General features: G+C 43.2%; 1 protein-coding gene across 1 annotated transcript in view; it reads left to right on the forward strand.

Moving 5' to 3' along the window:
* ACOT11 (acyl-CoA thioesterase 11) overlaps nucleotides 1-20,874 on the forward strand; it is a 273,640-nt gene that overhangs the window by 167,522 nt on the left and 85,244 nt on the right. Inside the window, exon 3 of the mRNA XM_060231869.1 lies at nucleotides 15,668-15,857. Coding sequence (XP_060087852.1) covers nucleotides 15,668-15,857 — 190 coding nt within the window. The remainder of the gene's footprint in view (nucleotides 1-15,667; nucleotides 15,858-20,874) is intronic.

A 20,874-nucleotide genomic window follows, 5' to 3' on the forward strand; every position in this document is an offset into this window, starting at 1 on the left:
GAGATCCAATGGCCAAGCTGAGGATTTTACCAACTTCTCATGTTTTGCATCATTGATAAGTTTCCCCCCAAAATTACAAGAACTCAAAAAGCCAACTTGTTTCCATTCCAAGCAGGGTTTCAGGTAGCCTTCTCGACATGAGGGAGTAATGATTCTAAACTTAATATCTGTTCAGGGCATTATACTATTTTAAAGTGATAAAGTAGTGGGTAGAGAGTATAAATAAACAGCCTATTGCACAATATATTAAATTATTATCATGATGATGATGCAAACGCTGCCTTTCTGCTCTTACAAGGGCCACCAAGGTGGTTAACAGTTTAAAACATCCATGGTAAATACATCATAAAACCATTAAAATAAACCCCTCTTTGGAATGTACCACATTAAAACAACTTTTAAAAGTTTTACAACACAGTTTTCTATATACAAAAAAGTCTTTATCCACTGGTGGAAGACAGCAGCAGAAGGGGGCAGACAAATTTACCTGGGAAGAGAGTTCCAGAGCTTTGGTGCTATAACCAAGAAGGCCCTCTTCTGGGTTGCCTCCCACCTAATTTTAGAAGGTGGGGGCACATGAAACAGGGCCTCTGAAGATGACCATAACAGTTGAACTGGTTCATAAGAGATTAGGCAGTCCTTCAGGTATGTAGATCCCAAATCATTTAGAGTTTTGAAGGTCAAGTCCAGCTTGGAAGTGGTGCTTGGAAGCCAGTGTAGATGAGTCAAGACAAGTGATATGAACCCTGTGGCCTACTCCAGTCAACATCCTGGCTGTAGAATTCTGTACCAGTTGAAACTCAGAACACTTTTCAGGTGCAGCCCTGCGAAGAACTCATTGCAGTAATCTAGTCTAGATGCAACCAGGACATGCACCACAATGGCCATGCCTTACTTGCGGTCAAAAAATAACAACAAAGAAAAGGCATGCACCTGCCTCACAAAGTGTGCAAAGACTAAAGCTTGCGTGTTGGAACATCAGAACCATGCTTGACACAGTAGACAGTGGTCGCCCTGAACGACGCTCTGCTCTAGTTGCCCACGAACTTCTCAGGTTGAATATTGACATAGCAGCTCTCAGTGAGGTCCGTTTCCCTGAGGAAGGTAGTCTTCAAGAACACGGTGCTGGCTATACCCTCTACTGGTCAGGTAAGTCAAAGGCTGAGAGCCGCCTTTCTGGCGTTGGCTTCATGGTCAGGAACTCCATTGCCTCCAAACTCGAAAACCTGCCAACAGGTCACTCAGATCACATCATGTCCATGCGCCTCCCACTTCAAAACAAGCAGCATGCAACACTCTTCAGTGTGTATGCCCCAACCCTTCTCCAGCTACACGAAGACCAGTGAGGCCAAGTCAGACACTGCAATAATAATAATAATAATAATAATAATAATAATAATAAAATTTATTTATATCCCGCCCTCCCCGCCTAGGCAGGCTCAGGGCGGCTAACAACAGTTCAATAAAATTATACAATATAAGGTAAATTAAAACAACAATTAAATTATACAGTAGTTTAAAAACAACAATCTAAAACCAGTTCCAGTTGTCTGGGTCGTTCCATAATTTAGACGGCGGTGATCTTCTTGATGTTATTCTGTATATTTATATTATGCCAGGGGTCACTAGATAAAATCGTTGGTGGATTAAACAGCCATCCTATCAATGGTCTACAAAGGCCTGCTTGAAAAGAGTGGTCTTACAGGCCCTGCGGAATTGGTCCAAATTCCGCAGGGCCCGTACCTCCTCCGGGAGTTGATTCCAAAGGCACGGGGCTATAACAGAGAAGGCCCATGCCCGGGTACTCTGTAATTTTGCCTCCTTTGGCCCAGGGATAGTCAGCATGTTCTTCCCTGCTGACCTCAGTGCTCTCTGGGGCTCATATGGGGAGAGACGGTCCCTCAGGTAGGCAGGTCCTCGGCCATATAGGGCTTTAAAGGTGATAACCAGCACTTTGTATCGGACCCGGTATGTAACTGGCAGCCAGTGCAGTTCACGCAGCCCCGGCTGTATATGCTCCCATTTCGGGAGTCCTAATAACAGCCTGGCCGCTGCGTTCTGCACTAGCTGCAGCTTCCGGGTTCGACACAAAGGCAGCACCATGTAGAGGGCATTGCAGTAATCTAGTCTTGAGGTGACTGTCGCATGGATCACTGTTGCCAGGTCCCGGCGCTCCAGGAAAGGAGCCAACTGCCTTGCCCGCTTCAGGTGGAAAAATGCCGACTTGGCAGTGGCCGCTACCTGGGCCTCCATTGATAGTGAAGGCTCCAGTAGGACTCCCAGGCTCCTGACCCGGCCCGCCGCTTTCAGCGGCGCACTGTCAAAAACCGGGAGAGGTATTTCCCTTCCCAGAGCGCCGCGCCCCACGCAAAGGACCTCTGTCTTCGTCGGGTTCAGCTTCAACCCACTCAGCCTAAGCCCAGGTTGCCACGGCCTGCAGTGCCTGGTCTAAATTCACTGGGACGCAGTCAGGCCGGCCATCCATTAGCAGATAAAGCTGGGTGTCATCCGCATATTGATGACAACCCAGTCCAAAACTCCGGGCAATCTGGGCAAGGGGGCGCATGTAGATGTTAAATAACGACCTCTCGGAGCCCTTCCCAATAGGCACAGGTGTAAAGCAAGGTTGCGTTCTCGCGCCAACTCTCTTTACGATCTTCTTTAGCATGATGCTTCAAAGAGCCGCAGTAGATCTAGATGATGACGATGGTGTCTACATCCACTATCGCACCGATGGCAGCCTGTTCAACCTGAGGCGACTAAAGGCCCACTCCAAGACAATGGAAAAAACTCATCCGAGAGCTACTGTTTGCTGATGATGCTGCACTCGTCTCCCACTCGGTATCAGCTCTGCAGCATATGACGTCCTGCTTTGCAGAGGCTGCCAAGCTATTCGGCCTAGAAGTTAGTCTGAAGAAGACAGAAGTTCTCCACCAGCCTGCACCCCAGGAAGATTATCACCCTCCCTGCATCACTGTGGGTGAATCAGTTCTGAAGACAGTCCAGCAGTTCAGCTACCTGGGGTGCATCATCTCCTCAGATGCTAAGATCGACAAGGAGATCGACAACAGGCTGGCAAAGGTAAACCGTGCCTTTGGCCGACTGCACAAAAGAGTGTGGAGCAACAAGCATCTGAAAAAAGGCACAAAGATCAATGTTTACAAAGCGGTTGTGATGACAACCCTCATCTACGGCTCCGAATCGTGGGTTTTATACCATCATCACCTGCGACTCCTTGAGCGCTTTCATCAGCGCTGCCTTCGCACCATCCTCAACATCCACTGGAGTGACTTTGTGACCAACACTGAAGTTCTCAAGCGGGCGGAGGTTACCAGCATCGAGGCACTGCTGTTGAAGACGCAGCTGCGCTGGGCAGGGCATATTTCTAGGATGGAAAACCACCGCCTTCCCAAGATTGCCCTGTATGGCGAACTCTCCACCGGCCATCGAAATAGAGGGGCACCAAAGAAGAGGTACAAGGACTCCTTGAAGAAATCCCTTGGCACCTGTCGCATCAACCATCACCAGTGGTCTGACCTAGCCTCAGATCGCAAAGCATGGAGGCACGCCATCCACCAGGCTGTCTCTTCTTTTGAGAACGCACGCATAGCTGGTCTTGAGGACAAAAGGAGATTGAGGAAGAATCGCACTGCTACAGCACCAACCCTAAATCAGACTTTTCCCTGCAGCCACTGTGGCCGGACCTGCCTGTCCCGCATTGGTCTTGTCAGCCACCAGCGAGCCTGCAGCAGACGTGGACTATTGCACCCTTCTTAAATCTTCGTTCGCGAAGCCAAGCCGAGAGAGAGAGAAAACTTGAGGGCTGATCTAGGGATAGTGCCATAGTCTTCCTAATGTTTGCTACTTAGTCAGGTCTGTACTTCTTTTCCCCATGACATATGGTATATGGTCTATATTTAAAAGGTAGGACAGAACTTTTTCTATAACACCTTTCACTTCAGAAAAACCCAAGTTTATAGAACTCTATACAATGAGAAGCATGCAATGTAATTTTTATTCAGAAACAAAGAGAACTTTGTACTGAATCATCATCTTCCATTTGGTTAGCATTTTCACTAGACATGTTAAGGAGAGCAAAGGAGCACCAAAAATAGCTTCCATTCAACCCTGAGTGTAGACAGTGTTTGTCAGTCAGAGTCCCTTTTTCTAAACTTCTTCAAGGTTGAAATGTCTCAAATTGAAGACTTCAAGGCTTGTATGTGAACTCACTTTTGCAGCATTCTGTTCCAATTGGAGAATCTAGGCCACATTTACATTTTCATGCCCTTTATACTGCTGGTTACCTAAACCACTGAGCCACTCCCTGTATCTAATCTAGTTCCAGGAAGCATACCTGTGAGCATTCAGGAGCTACAAGATAATGAATCTAGTTTAGTTCCCTTTGAATTACTGTGCTTTTCAAGTTTCCTTGTTTTCTAGCCTTTATTATATGCAAAATACCTGATTATTGGAAAACCTTTTTGTCTAGCTTTATGCTCATGTGATTTCTGGGTTGGTATTGCCTTCTGAACAATGTGCTTTTCTCTGTACCAACAAAGAAAACAGTGGTTTACTTTGGTAGTTTCTTACAGTCCTCTGAACAAGGGCAGATGTTTTTAATGATTTGTTTTCCTTGCTGAGTTGCATATGCTTGTGTCTTGGGATAACACCTTTTAAATGTGAAAAGTCCGTAAGTGGGTCTCAATTTTTTCTTCCTATTGTGGCTTCATAAAGTTTTAGCAAAATACTTCTTTGTCACATGACACACATGCACTTATCTCTTCATACAACTGAAGCTAGATGAATGAAAGAGAACACTTTCACAGGCCTTCCAGGAAGAGCAGGAGAAAGCAGAGATGGGGTAGCTGCTACCACCTGTTACTTCGAGATCTAAGGCAGAGTCTGACAGGTCGACTTCTGTCTGTCAAACCCCCCCCCCCCCCCCAAATAATAATAATCTGGTCAAATATGCAGCCTGGCTGTCTTAAGAACTGGCATGCATAAAACCCAGTCCTTTTACATTTGAGCAATCTGGGGATGACAGGGCTCTCTTAAACAAGAAGTTGGGGAAAGCAGAGTAAGAAGGGAAGGGGAGAAATAACAAAAATGGAGAAGGATTTCATTTGCACAATGCAAAACAAAAAACAACAAAGAAAGTTAACACAACCCAAATAAACTGACTTCAAACAGTTTGGGCTAAAGTACAGCCTTAAAACTTCTGTTTGGTCTAAATCACCTTTGATCTGCATTTGTTTCATTGTCTGCATTTGTTGCAATTTCCCTTTCCCTTCAGATTAAAGTCACAGAAGCTTGCTGTGGTTTACCAAGTTGTAACTTATTTGTTTCTCAGCAACTTCAAGATTCTTCACTCCTAGCACTGCAGTGGCTCTCATATGATGTATGGATTATTGGAGAAGAGCAGGGAGCGAATCTGCTTGCAAAGGAAGTGGGCAGCTATTGGCCTTTGCTCCATGTCCTGACTGTTGCCAGTTTTGGAGAAAATGTGCCTTGCAAATGTCAAGCTTCGGAAGACCAGTTTTTCAATCTTTGATGTTATTTAATGATTTCATCTCCATTTGGTTGTACTAGTTTGTTATGTATGAATGATGGTTGCCCAGTTTGGTCCTAGAAAATATGATATGAAAAGTAGGTAAAAGATTTAAAAAGAAGCAGCAACTGATGTTTTCAGCTATTCGTTAGGTATCATAGATAATAATTCCCTAATGTTGGTGGCCGAATGGAGCACTCACATTGACTGATGGGTACACTCAACAAACCATTGGCCCATAGTACGTCAGTCACCACCTCTGGGTTCCCATTGGCTGACTCTCCTGTCCCCTGCCTACTGCAGGCCTGGGAACAGTGAACAAACCACCCAAACAGTCTTACCTCAGAGACAGACACATCTCACATGCTTTTCTGTGTCCTCTCCATCAACTGGCCTCAGAAAGGGCTGCCGCTCTACTGCAGCCTCGTGAAGTGTTTCCTCAGAGGCCATGGCGGCTGTCTCTTTCTTGTCACTCCCTCCCTTCTCCCCTCAGCACTGCCCCAGGACAGACAAGAATTGGGCCGCTAGGGAAACTGCTAGCCAGAGGCCGCTGCTAGGCAGTAAAGGGACAGCCCTAAGCTGAACATAATGCCATAAAATCTACACTCCAAAGCAGTTATTTTCTCCAGCGTGAGAGAGATCTGTTGTCTGGAGTTCAGTCAGTGTGTCTTAGCAGTTGCCAACTCCAGGTTGGGAAATTTGTGGAGATTTGAGGGGTGGAACCTGGAGAGGGTTGGGTTTGAGGAGGGGTGGGACCTCAGACAGGTACAATGCCATAGGCTCCACCCTTCAAATCAGTTATTTCCTCCAAAGAAACTGCTGCTGCCAATCTCCAGGTGAGGACTGGAGATCACTCAGAATTACAACTGCTTTCCAGATGGCAGGGATCAGCTCCCCTTGAGGTGGGGTGGGGAGTGAATGCCTTCATTTGGGTGGATGGGAAGACAGCTAGCGTGGGGGGCACACTCACCCAGAGCCTCTTTCTAGAGCCCATTGTATTTTTCTTCTCAATGGACTTTACTCCTAGTAATAAATAATTCTGCTGCCATTTCTACTTCCCCCCAATTAAATACTAATCTTCTACAGAGAAAGGGTTTGTAATGGAACATCAGACTGTCTGAATAGCTACTATGCAGGTAAAGTCAAACCATCATTAGGAGGATTATGGTCAAAAATGCTTACCAAATATTTATTTCTTGTGTGTAGGAGCTATGCTCCTAACTGAACCTCTTAATCTTTATCCTCAGAAGATCAGGACAGGCATGTAGCCATTGTTTTAATGTAGGATTGCATTAAATGTTCTCTTATTTTAGAGGGAATGCAAAAATAATGGAATCACATTTGTAGCCTATTTACTGCCATTGTTTACCTGTCTGTTGCTGCTTAATTGCTGAAATTTCCTTCTCATAGCTGCATGGGCAATTCCAGCCAGTTAAAGATCATAATGATATTATTATTATTATTATTTAGTGAATTAGTGAATTGCCTCATCCCGGCCAATGCTGGGCTTTAGGTGATGTACAATAAGATGATATAATGATGCTAAATAGCCAATCAGATTTCATTATATATCAACAAGAATGAGGGCTGTGCCTGCTGGATCAACTGCACGGTCATTCCCAGTTACCCAGAAAGCCCTTAGCGAATGGAATAGTTTCACATAACCAGGTGAATTTGGCTGTATGCTGATATCACTTAGAACAGGGGTGGCCAATGGTAGCTCTCCAGATGTTGTTTAGCCTACAACTCCCATCAGCCCCAGCCAGCATGGCCAATGGCTGGGGCTGATGGGAGTTGTAGGCAAAAAAACATCTGGAGAGCTACTGTTGGCCACCTCTGAGAGGAAACAAATTTAATTCATAGTGAGAACAGTGTTTACTTATACTGGATTATTTATGGTAGTCTTGTGGAGCAAAGAAAAACATCCTGCAAAAGTAGGATGTTTTTCAACACCGTTGGAAATATTTACAAAAAATCACCCCCTTCAAATCCTCCCTGTCCTTGTTTACAAGGTCACCAAATAGCACCAGTGCTACCAGGCAGTGGTTTCTCTGTTGTCTCCAGCCAGGGCTGGCCCTGCTACTAAGCAAACTAGGCAATTGCCTAGAGTGCCAGCCTTCTAACGGTGCTGAATTGGGCATCCCCCATGTGACTCAGTGATGTTATCAGTGTGTGTGTGTGGGGGGGGGGGGGCAGAAGTTAGCTTGCCCAAGGTGCCAGACAGTCTAGAGCTGGCCCTGTCTCCAGCTACATATCTGAGCCCAGAGTTCCAATTTCTCTGATTCCCAATATTTCTAAGTGGCTATTGAAGAGTGATAATGCTGAGTTTATCTGCAGTCATTTGCCTTCTAGTTACACAAGTGCCATTTGGTAAATATTTTAGTTGTCTTGTATCTCACATCTGGATCCACTTTTAGTTCTTGACTTTGGAAGAAATGTAGAAAAACTTTTAAAAAATTGTTAGCACAGTTTAACCTCCCCAGAGTCTTGTGCAGAGAAAGAATTGCGTCTTACCTATTTCTGTGTGGATGAAATGCAGCAAAATGCTTAGGCATGAAGTGGCACAGACATGTTGCTTGCATGTCATCAGAGGTTTTAGGTGGTTTCTATCTTTCAGTGGCCAAAAACTACAGTTAAATATAAATCTCACTTATCCAAAGATAGAGACATTGACTTAAAATTGGACAGTGGGTTTGAATTAAAAGGCTACCAGCTACATTCACTCAGAACAGGCATACCATTCAGAACTGTGGAATTTTTGTGGTATGTCTGTTTGGTTAATTAGGAGCTAAAGCACCTTGGCTTTCACACTGCAATCAGTGACTATGAAAGAAGCTGGAACTGATTTTGCTGCATGATGGTGAGATTTATTGAACTTGGGAAATACATTGCAGTATTTTTGCTAATCCCAGTTGCAAATGGTTCTGGAATCTTTTATTTCAGTAGCTATGGAAACAGTGCACTCCCGGAAGTACTGAGAAAACTTTTTTTTAAGGCTGCCAGAAAAGAGGGCTCAAGAAAGATGGAAATGTTTTCAATGGAGACTCCCCCACCCCCAGTCTTTCCATTATTATGCTGGAAGAATAATTCCAAACTGCCACAACAAAGAACTTGCAGTGTCTGTGTGTGAGACAGCTATTGCTAAGATAAGAAGAGGAAGGTTCAGGAACAAGATTTAAGACTAGCATCTGCTGACTTATTCATCTTTAGTGTAACAATACTTTTATAAAAGGGAAGTCTTTGCTCTGAATCTGAAAATGTAAGAATGACAGCAAAGTGATCTAGCATTTATTTTCATTAATAACTTAAATGGAGTAATCAAAGCTAGCAGTCCAGTGCAACATTAGGATACTTTACTCTCAGTGGGATGAGAATAGCCTAACTTTTATACAGGATTGTAGCCGATATTGCTTTGGCATACGAAGTGGGGGGAGGTTAATGCATACGAGTTTAATAGAGAAACGAGAACAGTTCTCAGGAACAAAAAATGACTTGACTTGTATACTAGGGATGAATTTGACTTCATGGAAATCCTTCGTACTGCAGATGATAAAGGGAAAACGGTTTTAGGCTAGTATGATCCATTCTGAGGAACGGATGAGTCATCCAGTTAGGTCACATGTCACAGTATCTATGCATATCATTGCATTAAAATACTTTCACATTCTACAAAAACAGTCTTCTACTGAATTTGCAAACTAAACTGTATCATTTAGTGTAGAAGAACATACATGATGATGATGGTATCTGCCATTGAGGAAGCTTATTAATTTGTTCATTGAAATGTTACGCTCTTTAGATTTTTGGCCCATCTCATTCCTAGGTACCAGGAATAATTTTTTAAAAAAAATCTGCACAACTTAAACCTTCATCCTTGATTAAAGGGTTTGGCTGCTTGAAACCTAGTCTAAATTATTGTTTAGAGTCACTCTGTGAGCTTCATGGCAGAAGAAAGGTTCCCAGCCAGATCTCAGAGATCCCAGTTAAAACTGTGTTTTGCTTGTCTGTGAGACTGAGTCACTGAACTTCATTGGTGGTTGACTGCCTAACCCTCTGAACAAATTTTTTTCTTATTGTTCATTCGTACAGTCAAGTCCGACTCTTTGCGACCACATGGACAAAGTCACGCCAGCCTTCCTGTCTTCCACCATCCTCCGAAGTCTGCTCAAATTCGTGTTTGTTACATCAGTAATGCTGTCCAGCCATCTCACCTTTTGCCGTCCCCTTCTTCTTTTGCCTTCTGTCTTTCCCAGTATCAGGATCTTCTCCAGTGAGTGCTCCCTTCTCATTTGGTGGGCAACGTATTTGAGCTTCAGCTTCAGCATCTGACCTTCCAGGGAACGGTCAGGGTTGATTTCCCTTAGGACGGGCTGATTTGATCTTCTTGCAGTCCAAGGGACTCTCAAGATTCTTCTCCAGCACCACAGCTCAAAAGCATCTATTCTTCTGCGCTCGGCCTTCCTTATGGTCCAGCTCTCACAGCCATACATTACTACTGGGAATACCATTGCTTTGACTATACGGACTTCTGTTGGCAGGGTGATGTCTCTACTGCCCAGGTTCATCATAGCTGTTCTCCCAAGGAACAAACGTCTTTTAATTTCATGGCTACAGTCACCATCTGCAGTGATCTTGGATCCCAGAAATGTGAAGTCTGTCACTACTTCCATGTCTTCCCCTTCTATTTGCCACGGTGTGATGGGGCTGGATGCCATGATCTTCAATTTTTTGATGTTGAGTTTCAAGCCTACTTTTGTGCTCTCTTCCTTCACCCTCAACAAGAGGTTCTTTAGGTCCTCCTCACTTCCTGCCATTAGAGTGGTATCATCTGCATATCTGAGGTTGTTAATGTTTTTCCCAGCAATCTTAATTCCAGTTTGTGCTTCATCCAGCCCAGCATTCCACATGATGTATTCTGCATATAAATTAAATAAGCAGGGTGACAATATACATCATTGTCAAACTCTTTTTCCTATTCTAATCAGTCGTTCCATATCTTGTTCTGACAGTTGCTTCTTGACCCTTATACAGATTTCTCAGGAGACATGTGAGGTGGTCTGATACTCCCATCTCTTTAAGGACATGCCACAGTTTGTTGTGATCCACACAATCAAAGGCTTTAGCATAGTCAATGAAGCAGAAATAGACGTTTTTCTGATACTCCCATGCTTTCTCCATAATCCAGTGAATGTTGGCAATTTGATCTCTAATTCCTCTACCTCTCCGAAACCCAGCTTGAACTTCTGGTAGTTCCCGATTGACATACTGCTGAAGCCTAGCTTGTAGGATCTTTAACATGACCTTGCTGGTATGTGAAATGAGTGCAATGGTGCAATAGTTTGAACATTCCTTGGCATTACCCTTCTTTGGGATTGGAATATAAACTGATCTTTTCCAATCCTGTGGCCACTGTTGCGTTTTCCAGATTTGTTGACATAATGTGTGCATCACTTTAACAGCATCGTCTTTTAGGACTTTGAATAGTTCAACTGGGATACCATCATCTCCACTCACTTTGTTGTTAGTAATGCTTTCTAAGGCCCATTTGACTTCACATTCCAGAATGTCTGGCTCAAGGTCAGCAATTTCACTGTTGTGATTGTCAAGGACATTGAGATCCTTCTGTGTATTCTTGCCACCTCTTCCTGATCTCTTCTGCTTCTGTTAGGTCCCTACCGTTTTTGTCCTTTATCATGGCCATCTTTGCATGAAACGTTCCCTTGATTTCTCCAATTTTCTTGAAGAGATCTCTTGTCCTTCCCATTCTGTTATTTTCCTCTATTGCTTTGCATTGTTCCTTCAGGAAGGCCTCCTTATCTCTCCTTGCTGTTCTCTGAAAATCTGCATTCAGTTGGGTGAATTTTTTTTCACCTTTGCCTTTCGCTTTCCTTCTTTCCTCAGCTATTTGTAAAGCCTCATCAGACAGCCACTTTGCTTTCTTGCATTTCTTTTTCTTTGGGATGGTGCTGATTGCTGCCTTCTGTACAATGTCACAAACCTCCGTCCATAGTTCTTCAGGCAACTCTAGTTCCTTAAACCTATTCTTCATCTCTACTGTATATTCATAAGGGATGTGATCAAGGTCAAACCTGAATGGCCTAATGGCTTCCCCAGTTTTCTTCAGTTTAAGCCTGAATTTTGCAATGAGCAGCTCATGATCTGAGCCGCAGTCAGCTCCAGGTCTTGTTTTTGCTGACTGTAAGGAGCTTCTCTATCTTTGACTGCAGAGTATATAATCAATCTGATTTCTGTGTTGCCCATCAGGTGATGTCCATGTCACCTTTTAGGTTGTTGGAAGAGGGTGTTCGCTATGACCAGCTTGTTCTCTTGACAAAACTCTATTAGCCTTTGACTGGCTTCATTTTGTTCTCCAAGGCCAAACTTGTCAGTTGTTCCGGTTACCTTTTGACTTCCCACTTAGTTATTCCAGTCCCCTATGATGAGGAGGGCATCCTTTTTTGGAGTTAATTCTAGAAGGTGTTGTAGATCTTCATAGAACTGGTCCACTTCAGCCTCTTCTGCATCAGTGGTTGGGGCATAGACTTGGATTACTGTGATATTGAATGGTTTGCCTTGGATACGGACCGAGATCATTCTATCATTTTTGAGATTGTATCACATTACTGCCTTCCTCACTCTCTTGTTAACTATAAAGGCCATACCATTTATTCTACAGGACTCTTGCCCACAATAATAGATGTGTAGTGATCCTCTGAGTTAAATTCACCTATTCCCGTCCATTTTAGTTCACTGATTCTCAAGATGTCAATGTTCAGTCTTGCCATCTCTTGTTTGACTGCATCCAGCTTACCTTGATTCATAGATCTTACATTCTACGTTCCAATGCTGTATTGTTCTTTGCAGCATTGGACTGTTCTTTCATCATCAGACACATCCACAGCTGAGCGCCCTTTCGGCTTTGGCCCAGCCACTTCACTCTTTCTGTGGTTACTTGGACTTGCCTTCCGCTCTTCCCCAATAGCATATTGGGCACCTTCTAACCTGAGGGGTTCATCTTCCAGCGCCATATCTTTTAGCCTTGTGTTACTGTCCATGGGGTTTTCTTGTCAAGGATACTGGAGTGGGTTGCCATTTTCTTCTCCAGTGGACCGCATTTTGTCTTGAGTTCTCAGCTGTGGCCTGTCCATCTTGGGTGGCCCTGCATGGCAACGCCCACAGCCTCACTGAACCGTGCAAGCCCTCTCGCCACATCAAGGCAGCAATCCATGAGAGGGCTCAATCCATGAGAACAAAGCCTAACTTTCTGCATTTCAGCTAAGCAAATAATTGCATGTTTCTCCTGATGAAGCTTATGTAAATGGGGAATCTATTTTAGCAACAATGAAATGGCTTATGTTGAAGATGGGTGTCTTTGGCATAGACAAGTGTCATCTCAGACAAAGGGGCATTTCTTAACTCAAAACTTCATTTAGTGTTATCTACCACCATCCCCTACCACTGCTATTTTTATATACTGCTTACACTGATCCTGCAATGTTCCAATTACCACTTGTCAGGTATATCAGTAACAACATCATCTGTGGAACCCATTATGTGTGTTCTTTTTTTCAAACACTGTTAATATCAGTATGTGGGGGAGGAGGGAAGTAGCATGTGAAGCATCCTTGAGTTTTGCTCAGAGGAAATGCTGGGAGTTCTCACAGGCCTTGCCAGTTCTGGACAAGTGAAATGCAGCAGGGCAGGTGGCAAGGGGAATATTTTTCTCTCTTCCCTCCTCTCTTTCATCTGAGCATGGCAGATATTTGCTCAGAGTGCTCTTAAGTGATGCTGAGAATATCTTTAAGGCCTTTCCACACAATCTGTATTTTGTGCATTAAAAATGCATGAGTTAAATTTGTAGCATGTAGTCCATAAATCTTCTCTCAAAGAATGCAGCTGTTTCTTGGCAATCTTATTTTCTAAATCCTTGGAACACCACTGTGATGATCCCCCTCCCTCAATAGCTTATTGGTTGCCATTTTGATGATGCTGTGGAATGTGGTTGTGTAAACATCCCAGGAACATAGTTTGTGACTTAATTAAGAACATAAGAGAAGCCATGTTAGATCAGGCCAATGGCCCATCCAGTCCAACACTCTGTGTCACACAGTGGCCAAAATTTATACACACACACACACACACACACTGTGGCTAATAGCCACTGATGGACCTCTGCTCCATATTTTTATTTAACCCCCTCTTGAAGGTGGCTATGCTTGTGGCTGCCACCACCTCCTGTGGCAGTGAATTCCACAAGTTAATCACCCTTTGGGTGAAGAAGTACTTCCTTTTATACGTTTTAACCTGTCTGCTCAGCAATTTCATCGAATGCCCACGAGTTCTTGTATTGTGAAAAAGGGAGAAAAGTACTTCTTTCTCCACTTTCTCCATCCCATGCATTATCTTTTAAACCTCTATCATGTCACCCCGCAGTCAACGTTTCCCCAAGCTAAAGAGTCCCAAGCGTTTCAACCTTTCTTCATAGGGAAAGTGTTCCAGCCCTTTAATCATTATAGTTGCCCTTTTCTGGATTTTCTCCAATGCTATAATATCCTTTTTGAGGTGCGGCGACCAGAACTGCACACAGTACTCCAAATGAGACCGCACCATTGATTTATACAGGGGCATTATGATACTGGCTGATTTGTTTTCAGTTCCCTTCCTAATAATTCCCAGCATGGCATTGGCCTTTTTTATTGCAAACGCACACTGTCTTGACATTTTCAGTGAGTTATCTACCATGTCCCCAAGATCTCTCTCTTGGTCAGTCTCTGCCAGTTCACACCCCATCAACTTGTATTTGTAGCTGGGATTCTTGGCCCCAATGTGCATTACTTTGCACTTGGCCACATTGAACCACATCTGCCACGTTGACGCCCACTCACCCAGCCTCAACAGATCCCTTTGGAGTTCCTCACAATCCTCTCTGGTTCTCACCACCCTGAACAATTTAGTGTCATCCGCAAACTTGGCCACTTCACTGCTCACTCCCAACTCTAAATCATTTATGAACAAGTTAAAGAGCATGGGACCCAGTACTGAGCCCTGCGGCACCCCACTGCTTACCGTCCTTGACTGCGAAGACTGCCCATTTATACTCACTCTCTGCTTCCTATTACTCAGCCAGTTTTTGATCCACAAGAGGACCTGTCCTTTTACTCCATGACTCTCAAGCTTTAGTAACCAGGAACACAGTTCTTCCCCTTCCATAAAATCCTACTTATTTACAAGATTTTTATCCCACTTATCTACTGCAAAAGCATCCTAGGCGGCTCACAATGAAGATTAAGAATAGAACATCCAGTATAAAAAAGATATAATAAAACCATAATAGGGATAGGTAGTTCTGTAACTGGGATGCCATCGCAGAAAAGGCCAGCCCCCAGTAACCACTTGTTTAATGTCTGAAGGCAGAGACACTAGCCAATTTCAATCTCTGCTTGAAATTAATACATTGCTTTTCTTGAGATTCCAAAGGGGATGCATATGTTGTGGGAGAAGAATTGGCATATTCTTGTGTTTCTTACACAGACAGAAGGAATGCCTGGATACACTTAGACTCCCAGTTGGAAGTTTGTGTTGGTTTTGGCCTTTGGTAGATGCACTGGGCAGTGTCTGGTTGTAATCATGGTGTTTGGGGGGAAAGAGGGTTGGGAAGACTTGGCTTATATATTTTATTTGGAAAATTATATAGAGGGTCTTAGCGGGAAGTGGCTTTGACTGGGAGGTGTCAAGGGCTAAATCACGTTTATTAGCACTCCAGTCTAAGAAGACTGACTAAAACTGGGCCAGATACTACCAGAAAGTTGTTGTGAAGGCAAAATGAGAAGGGTTCTCTGTATGCCATTTGGAGCTCTTTGGAGATATCGGCGGGGGTGGGGAGGAAGTCTGGGTTATCTAAATGTGTGGCGGGGGGAGGGGGGAAGGGTTCTCTGGGGTTTCAAAAGGTTGCTTATAGTTTGTTATTTAAATGCACCAACTGAGGGAAATGAGACTCGACAAAGCAGCCAGAGCCACAGGCAGGGTCAGAAGAGCAGACTTGCGGGCAGGACTCCACTGCTCCGAGGCAGCGGCGGCACTAGGAGTGACTCGGCGCTTTGTTCTCTCCCTTCAATGCAGAGTCCGGCGGCTGCAGCGAGCTCGGCACCTCCGGCGGTGGAGCTTCGGCAGTGGCGCGCCATGGAGGGTTACCGAAACGCCACCGAGGTCCAGATGAGTCAGCTGGTGCTGCCCTGCCACACCAACTACCGCGGGGAGCTCAGCATTGGGCAGCTCCTGAAATGGATAGACACCGCAGCTTGCCTCTCGGGTAAGCTACTGCTTGCTGTCTGGGGCAGGCGGAGGGGCGGGAGCCTGTTTCTTGGCAACCTTCCCGGGCTCATTCCGGCGTGTGTGCGCGTGTGTGGCCTAAGGTTGTTCGAAGTACGGTCTTAAGGTGGACCGGGCAAATTCTTTCTGCAGCACTGGGCTGGCAAAAAACGAGGCAAGGAAGTGAGGATTTTCGGGATGCTGGAACCATGAAATGGAAACCACGTGCTGAACAGGGTAGCACTCTTGTTGCTAGTGCGGGGTAGTGGCTGGCTACAGTGTCATGGTAGGCAAGGGCTTTTTGTGTAAAAAAAAGCCTAGCAGGAACTCATTTGCATATTAGGGCACACCCCTGACATCACTATTGTTTCACACAGGACTTTTTTGTAGAAAAAGCCCAGCATGCTCATTTGCGTATTAGGCCACACCCCATGACACCAAGCCAACCAGAACTGTGTTCCTATGCATTCTTGCTCAAAAAAAGCCTTGGGGTAGGCCAGAGGAAATCTTAGTTTGAACTCCCCATGAAGCCTACAGGTGACCTTGGACCAGTCTGGCTAACTATCAACCTAACCTACTTCACAGGGTTGTTGTGAGGATAAGATGGAGGAGGAAGAACCAGGTGCAGCATCCTGAGCTGCTTGAGCAAAGGGCAGAAAATGTGACAGGTCAGTTGAACTGTAGGATGTGCCTTTCCTGGAGTTCTTTCTCCACTCTGCGGTGCTTACCTTGACCAGAGAGCTAAGCCTAGTGATCAAAAGCAGGTGGGAGTGGGTGGATTTAGTTTCCACACAACACCATCTGTCCCAGCTGCAGCTGCCAATGCAGTAGAAAGAAGTGCCTGTGAAGGGAGCAGCAACAGAAAGTGCTGGCAGCTCATTTGGGGGTGGAGGTGGGGATGGGGATGGAGGAGGGAAATCTCCCTATTAACCTCCACCCCCCACCCCCCATCAGAGTGGAGCCACGCATAATAACTAGTTACTGATTAGAAAAGTAAGATAAACTACTGTACAAAATGAGGGGGAAGGCGAACTTGCTGGAAGTACTCACAGAAAGTGAATATGTGCAGAAAGCCAAGACATTTCTGGGTGAGATAAGAAAAGGAGATGGCAAACCAATGACAGTGACTGTCAGTTATTAATATGGAGTGCCCTTAACCAGCATTGCAGTTGGGATCTCCACTACCTAGTAAGAACTACCAAGGAGTACTGTAAAGCTCCTGTATCCTTTGGACAGAGTTTTCGGAGGCTTTGAGATTAATTAATTCCACATGAAATGACCTCTTTTACTGAATCAGACCCTTCATCCATCTAAGTCAGTTTTATCTATGCAGACTGACAGCAACTCTTCAGGGTCTCAGGAAGTCTTTCACATCACTGCAGCCTGATACACTTAACTTGAAATGGCCAGGATTGAACCAGGGACGCCAAGCAAATGCTTTACAAACCATGCTGCCTTTCCAAACCTGTCAGTGTATTCCACTTCAACTGACATTTTATAAACTAGTAAGTTGGGGAAGCGCTGAGTGCTGTCCAGTCCAGCATCCTACTGTAATGCAGGATTGTCCATGCATCAGTTCTCCACAGATGAGTCTGCCCAAAAGAGCTTTCAACAGTAGCTTGCCAGTTGTCTTTGGGAGCCAAAACCAGGAGAAAGGTATAAGTAACATGAGAGACTGACGCATGCACCTCTGAACCTAGAGATCCCTTTTAGCAGTTGGAACTAACAATAGCTAACAGACACATTGTTCATAAATCTGTGTGAACCATTTAAAAAGCCATCCAACCTAGTGGGTACAACCACATCATGTAATAATCAATTTCATAAGATAATTATCCATTATTTGAAATATTACTTCCTAACATCTGATTACTTTTTTTTTAAATAAATATTTTTATGTTTTATTGACTTTAGTACAATTGGCCATTACAGCATATGGATGTTGAAATTACAAATAACCCTCGCCCCCCCCCCCAACCCTCCCCATCTTCTTTTAGTCTTTTCCCCTCAGCCAAGGGCACAGAGTCCTGATCTTCCACTGAATGTCCTTCCTTGCTTCTCCTGAGATCCACTCTAAATAAGGGTTCCATCTGGTCTCGATTTCCTTGACTTTATCTTCCCACGTGGAATCCTTGTTGATTGTTGCCACGATGTCAGACTGTATGTAATCAAACAAATAGCTGTGCCAGCTTTCTATTGACCATTTACTTTTATCTTTCCACCCCAAGGCGATGACCGCCTTCCCCGCTAGTATCATTGCCTTGACAAGGTTTTGCATGGGTCTACTTAGTGCCGGACTTCCTATTATGCTTAACAACATCATATTAAAGCCAATGGTTAATGGTACATTGCAGACTTTTCTAATAAATTGAATAATTTCCCCCCAAAAGGGTTTTACCTCTTCACACTCCCACCACATATGTGCAAACCAACCCTTAAATTGTTTGCAATGCCAGCACTTGGAGCTCACTCCTGGGAATATATTGGCTATTTGTGCGGGAGTTTTGTACCATTTTGTGAAAAAAATTATATTCCAGTTCTTTAAATTTGGTTACTTTAATCCTTTCTAGACCATCCAAGATTTTCCCAGCCAACCCCTCTGTTAACTGACCTTCATGACTCCAAATCTTTTGTAAATGTACTATTATTTTATCTTTATTTGAAATCATTTTTCTGTATAATAACCCCACTAGAACCTTCCTTTGTTTGGCCATTACCTTATATATTTCCATTGGAGTGTCTAACCAAAGCTCTCCCTTTTCACTGATCATCTTAACTCTCTTATGCAAGCCTGCTATGTTTAACCAGTATTGATTACCTAAATCTTCTATAATTTCCTGTAAGGGTTTTAGCTTACCACCCCTAAACATATCGTCCACTCTAAAATAGCCTTTGTTTTTAAGCCTTTCCCACCATTTTATAGCATGCACCTCCTTAACAATAGCTTCTAGGGGGCTCCACCTTGAAACCTTCCCTAGCCACTGTGGATACCATTTCATCCAGGTTTCTTATGCTGCTCTTCTGGGCCCTATAGCTAATTTTAGATCTTTTGTCGACACTGTGGAAAAAAATCCAAATCTTCCAATGCCACTGTTGACCGCATTCTCGAAATTAATCCACTTCTGTACCTTATCCTCACTCAAATCAAGTAACGCTCTTAGTTGGAAGGCCTCATAATATTTACTTAAATTTGGGATTCCCCAACCTAATTCTGATTTAAGGTTGTATAGAATTCTCTTATGAAACCTACTGTTTTTATTATTAAAAATCCACACTTTGATTGCTTTATTCCATTGTTCAATTTGATTTTTCCTCAAACCTAAGGGTAACGTTTGGAATAAATACATTAACTTTGGTATCATGAACATTTTAAGAGATCTTATTCTAGATGATATCCCTAGTATTTTATGATTCCAATTATTCATATCCCTCTCTATTTTCTTCCATATTTTACCATAGTTCTCCTTTATCATTTTGTTGATATTTTTTTGGAGGACTATCCCTAAATATTTTAATCTCTTGGCTCCCATTCCTATATTCGTAATCCTATTTATTTCCTGTTTTTCCTCTCTATTAACATTAAGGTATAGAATTTCTGATTTTGCCATATTCACTCCGAGCCCTGAACACTTTTCAAAATCATCTAAAATTATCTTAATCTCTTTAACTCCGTCTTTTGGGTTAGACATAATTACTATGATATCATCCGCAAATAAATTAATTTTCATTTCTTCAATACCTGACTTATACCCCTCTATTCTCCCGGCATTCCTAATTCGCTCTGCTAGTTGCTCTATAGCTATTATAAATATAAGCGGGGATAGTGGACAGCCTTGTCTTACCCCCCCCTTGAATTGGGAATGCTTGTGGGTGGTCAGTGTTGACTCTAACTTTGGCCTTACCTCCGTTGTATATTTCCTTTATAGCGTGTAAGAACCGTTCCTCTAAACCTGTCTTCTTTAATATTTGCCACAAGAATTCATGTGAGAGAGTATCAAAGGCTTTATAAACATCCAACTTTAACAGAGCTATTTTTTTCTTTTGGCCATGGTGCAATACATTTAAGATATTTCTAATAGGATGGGCAATAGATCTACCCTCAATAAAACCGTATTGGTCCCCTTTTATGATTGACGGGATAACTCTCTTACGTCTATTTGCTAAAACCTTAGCAAAAATCTTATAATCTTGATTTAGTAAACTAATGGGCCTATATGAACCTACTTCTTCCGGATCTTTCTGGGGCTTTAATATCAAAATTATTTCTGTTTCCTTCCATGAGTCCGGGGCTTTCTTTCCTTCCAAGACTTCGTTAAAAACTACCTGCAATTCAGGTGCTATAATTTCTACCATTTCTTTATAAAAGTCAGAAGTAAAGCCATCCAGCCCTGGTGATTTACCCTTTTTGAGCGCTTTTATTACTTCCTTTATCTCTTGGAGTGTAATCTCAGCACCCAGTGAGGCTTTTGCTTCCTCCTCTATAATTAGCTTAGGTGCGTCCCACACCTCCGTTATATTCTTTTTCATATATAAATTTTTATAGAAGTCTTCAAATGCCTTAGTGATTTCCTTAGAGTTTTGAGTTGTACTATTATTAATTTTAATAGTTCTAATTGATTGTTTTGCCTTTTTAACTTTCAAATAATTAGCTAATCTTTTTGCTGTATTAATGCTATTCCTCTGGAAGTCGTTCTTAACCATTATTTCCTTTTTCCACATTGTTGCCATATCTAGGGCCTCCAACTGTTTTTGAATCTCTTTAATTCTAATCTGTAAACTAGGATTACACTTTCCCACTATTTCTTTTTGTAACTCCTCCAATTCCTTAAGTTTTGTTTGCCTTTTTTTATATCATTCACTTTTTATGTCTTTTTCCTTCCTAACCAAATGGCCCCTTATTACCGCTTTAGCAGCGTCCCACAATATATTAGTTGACACAGTTCCTCTATTTTCCTTAAAATATAATTTTAACTGTGTCATTAAGTATTCCCTATCCTCTTCTTTTGTCATTACCAAGT

Source organism: Heteronotia binoei, chromosome 2 (genome assembly GCF_032191835.1).
Source record: "Heteronotia binoei isolate CCM8104 ecotype False Entrance Well chromosome 2, APGP_CSIRO_Hbin_v1, whole genome shotgun sequence".
In the NCBI taxonomy this organism is placed as follows: domain Eukaryota; kingdom Metazoa; phylum Chordata; class Lepidosauria; order Squamata; family Gekkonidae; genus Heteronotia; species Heteronotia binoei.